This window comes from Neofelis nebulosa, chromosome 17, assembly GCF_028018385.1.
Source record: "Neofelis nebulosa isolate mNeoNeb1 chromosome 17, mNeoNeb1.pri, whole genome shotgun sequence".
In the NCBI taxonomy this organism is placed as follows: Eukaryota; Metazoa; Chordata; class Mammalia; order Carnivora; family Felidae; genus Neofelis; species Neofelis nebulosa.
The window spans coordinates 4412967-4417142 of record NC_080798.1 but is presented as its reverse complement, the minus strand read 5'-3'; the positions used below and the strand labels follow the sequence as shown (position 1 = coordinate 4417142).

At 42.6% G+C, this 4176-nt stretch overlaps 1 protein-coding gene across 1 annotated transcript; it reads right to left on the bottom strand.

Moving 5' to 3' along the window:
- Window positions 1–288: 288 nt before the first annotated feature.
- Window positions 289–1478, bottom strand: LOC131499846 (vomeronasal type-1 receptor 2-like). The gene is made up of 2 exons (XM_058708283.1): window positions 985–1478; window positions 289–739 (listed from the first exon to the last, which is right to left on the bottom strand). The coding sequence occupies exons 1-2, from the start codon at window positions 1476–1478 to the stop codon at window positions 289–291; spliced, it is 945 nt and encodes a 314-aa protein (XP_058564266.1).
- Window positions 1479–4176: the final 2698 nt, after the last annotated feature.

The window sequence follows — 4176 nt, the reverse complement described above, 5'->3', positions numbered from 1 at the left end:
ACTATTTTACTGAAGATTTCTTGAAGGATGAGTATAACAAGTGGCTGAACACTGGGGTGCCTGGGTGGCTCAGTCAGTTGAGCATCTGACTTCAGATCAGGTCATGATCTCACGGTTCATGGGTTCAAGCCCCATGTTGGGCTCTGTGCTGACAGCTCAGAGCCTAGAGCCTGCTTCACATTCTGTGTCTCACTTTCTCTCTCATGCTGTCTGTCTCTCTCTCTCAAAAACAAATGAACATTAAAAAAAAAAAAAAGATGTGGCTGAACACAGTGCAAACCAGACAATTTATATTTCTCTGATGAGACGAGGGAAGTGTGTATTTCTTCCCATGCACACAGAGAAGAATCTGGATACACAGTGGTTGTGACTCAGGAGAATAAAGGGGCAAGCAGTTGGGAAACCTGAATTGATTAGGGCGGAGGTGGTCATCAGCCACCAGCAGGTCTTATAAAAAACAGAAAAATAAATGTAAATAATGGAGGAGAAGGTGTAAAAAGATACAAAGGTGCTCACCAGGACAAGGATACTTTGAGTGGCTCTGATCTCAGGGGAGGACGTAGGGGGCACTTTGGTTCTATGAATGTATTGGACCTGATGCCTGTGCCTGTGCAGGATGGAAACCATGAACACACTGGTCCAAGTTATGAGCCCCAAGCACAAAACATCATGGACAGATATCAACAACATATATAGTAAGTCTGTGTGTTTGTCTTGCAGTTTAGAAGTACAGTATCCAGAGGGGCTCCTGGGTGGCGCAGTCGGTTAAGCGTCCGACTTCAGCCAGGTCACGATCTCGCGGTCTGTGAGTTCGAGCCCCGCGTCAGGCTCTGGGCTGATGGCTCAGAGCCTGGAGCCTGTTTCCGATTCTGTGTCTCCCTCTCTCTCTGCCCCTCCCCCGTTCATGCTCTGTCTCTCTCTGTCCCAAAAATAAATAAAAAACGTTGAAAAAAAAATTAAAAAAAAAAAGAAGTACAGTATCCAAAGTCCATAGTTCTTGAAGTGTTTCTGCTGTTCCATTTGTCAGTCACATACACAGGAACCATAATATGGAGTATTATGTTCAGAGTCCAGCAGAGGATATTTGAGGGGCCAATGTATTGGGAAGCTTTCCCTTTAAGCATTGCCCACCTGGAGCCCCAGGGACTGATGGTGATGGCTTGGAAGACACTCAAGAGGCAGGTGGTGTCGATGGACATACCCCGGGCCACTCTGTGAACAAAGAAAACAACTTTGCATCCAAAGTCACTGAGAAAAGATTTCAGCTCAAAAGCTGCCATGGTCTCTGGGATTCCTCGAGAGAGAATCACCAAGGAGTTGATTAAAGTCAAGTGCCTGAGAATCAAGCCTGTGGACTTTGCCCCGTATCCCCTGAGGTAATGGGATGTAAAATGGTGGAAGAGCCAGAAGTTTCCCAGGATTCCAACAACTATCTGGAATAAGAAGATCACAGCAAATTTCACATCTGTTGAGGCCATTCTGTCATTTTCCAGGGTTCAGAATTCGCATTCACAAAGAGAAGACTCTACATGAAAACAAGAGTTGTGGGCTAATGGTTTGTGGAAAATAAATTTAAAATTCTCCACGTGCTACTACTTTTCTCTGAGAATTTCTTTCAAATGCACACGTTTTCTTTGATTCAAAGATTTCCAAGTTCAGAGGCGCATGGGTAGCTCAGTCAGATAAGCGTCCGACTTCGGCTCAGGTCATGTTCTCGTGGTTCGTGAGTTCAAGCCCTGAGTCAGGCTCTGTGCTAACAGCTCAGAATCTGGAGCCTGCTTTGGATTCTGTGTCTCCCAATCTCTGCCCCTCTCCTTCTTGTGCTCTGTCTCTCTTCTTTTCAAAATAAATAAACATTAAAAAAACACTAAAAAAAAAAAAAAAGATTTCCAAGTTTAACATATTGCTTTATATAGTTCTCATTTACTCTTTTTTTTATTTTTAAAAAATGTTTTTTATTTCTTTTTGAGACAGAGGGAGAGTACGAGCCGGGGAGGGGCAGAGAGAGAGGGAGACCCAGAATCAGAAGTGGTCTCCAGGCTCTGAGCTGACACAGGGCTCGAACTCACAGACCATGAGATCATGACCTGAGGTGAAGTCAGATGCTTAACCAACTGAGCCACCCAGGTGCTCTTAGTCACTCTTATTAATGCTTTACCTATGGTAAATTATTTAATACTTAGAGATGTATACATTTTACAGACAAGGAGGCTTTAATTAAAATTAGGTTATATGACTCACTGAAATATTACAATAGCCAGGGTGCAATAATCCTGGTGTTTACCATCATGCTATATACTCTCATAGCTACCTGGTTGTATCTTTTTTTTTTTTTTAAGATTCTATTTTTAAGTAATATCTACCCCAACATGGGCCTCGAACTCACAACCCTGAGATCAAGAATTACATGCTCTACTTGGAAGCACTCCGGCACCCGTACCTGGTTGTATCTTTAAATAATACAGATACATGGGGGCACCCGGGTGGCTCAGTCGGTTAAGTGCCTGACTTCAGCTCAGGTCATGATCTCGCAGTCAGTGAGTTCGAGTCCCACATCAAGCCCTGTGCTGACAGCTCAGAGCCTGGAGCCTGCCTCAGATTCTGTGTCTCCCTTCCTCTCTGCTCCTCCCCCACTCACACTCTGTCTCTCTCTGTCCCTCAAAAATGAATAAATGTTAAAAAATAAAATAAAATGAGGGGCGTCTGGGTGGCTTGGTCGGTTAAGCGTCTGACTTCGGCTCAGGTCATGATTTCACAGCCTGTGAGTTCAAGCCCCGCGTTGGGCTCTGTGCTGACAGCTCAGAGCCTGGAGTCTGTTTCAGATTCTGTGTCTCCCTCTCTCTCTGCCCCTCCCCTGTTCATGCTCTGTCTCTCTCTGTCTCAAAAATAAATAAACGTTAAAAAAATATTTTAAAAAAATGCAATACAGATATATGCACGCATACAGGGTAATCTTTGAAATTGACTTTAACTTAGGTTTGATTGTGACAATTCTTCATTTTTGCTAAAATGTTTGTTCCATTGACCAACATCACTTGTGAATGAAGATGAAAAGTTCTGAATAAAGACCTGAACAGCATCTATCCATGAGCAAAACGGATTTCCCAAATGTGGATCAATGTTAGTATAGCAACAGAAGTAATCATATGATTTCCCCTCCCCCACAACAGAAATTGTTGTGTAATATTTCACTTTGCCCTAAATTATGGGATTTGTAGATTTAAATAAAACATTTGGAGATAAAGAAAACATTTAGAATAGGATCTATATTATTCCTCCTTAGAGAGCAGGCAGTGAGCTGTGATTTTTGAAAAAAAAAAACAAAAAACAAAAACTACAAGACGAGAAAGATAGTAAGCTGCAAAACAAGCATGTGAAATGGAATTTCAAGGCATGAAATCATGAGCATCGAATAGAAGAAATGAAGGATGAGTCTGAAAATGATGCCAGAACTTTGAAAACCACACAAAATATCAGAAGACACATTTAAGCTGAAAAGCGCTGAAGTCCTTCGTTTTCCTGCCCTCCAAATCCCTCACATGTGAGGGTCACCTTTTCCTGAAAGTCTCTCCTAAATTCACAAAGGAAAATTGTCCTTCCGTGATCACTAGTTTGCAAATATTTTCAGCAGAGATTTAGTTACTATCTCTATTAGATGCATCAAGGGTACATAGGAGAAACACAATTATGATTTAGCACATGCAATTCAGGCACATTATTTGCAGTGAGAGACACACGATGGGATTAACTCCATGAAACTCACTATCACATGCACAGTAACACTTTAAGGACATAACTACACATTATCGTGTAAATTTCTCTGTGGTTTCAGGAAGCGGCTTGAATAGCATATTAATTTCTGAATCGCAGTCTTAAGGATCGTAAAGTTCAGACTTGGCTACACCTAACTCCAGCAAGCACGGTCAGGGAGGGATGTCCATTAAAACTGCATGAGGAGGGGCGCCTGGGTGGCTCAGTCGGTTGAGCTCAGGTCATGATCTCACGGTTTGTGAGTTTGATCCCCACGTCGGGCTCTGTGCTGACAGCTCAGAGCATGGAGCCTGAGCTTTGGATTCTGTGTCTCCCTCTCTCGCTCGCTCGCACTCTGTCTCTGTCTCTCTCTCTCTAGAAAATAAATAAACATTAAAAAATTAAAACAAAAAACTACAGTTAGGG

Excerpts from the sequence above, each read along its gene's own strand:
- LOC131499846 (XM_058708283.1), bottom strand. The coding sequence starts at position 1,478 with ATGGCCTCAACAGATGTGAAATTTGCTGTGATCTTCTTATTCCAGATA. Across the intron at positions 740-984 it reads ACTTCAAGAACTATGGACTT|TGGATACTGTACTTCTAAAC; the intron begins TGGATACTGTAC and ends CAGGAGCCCCTC.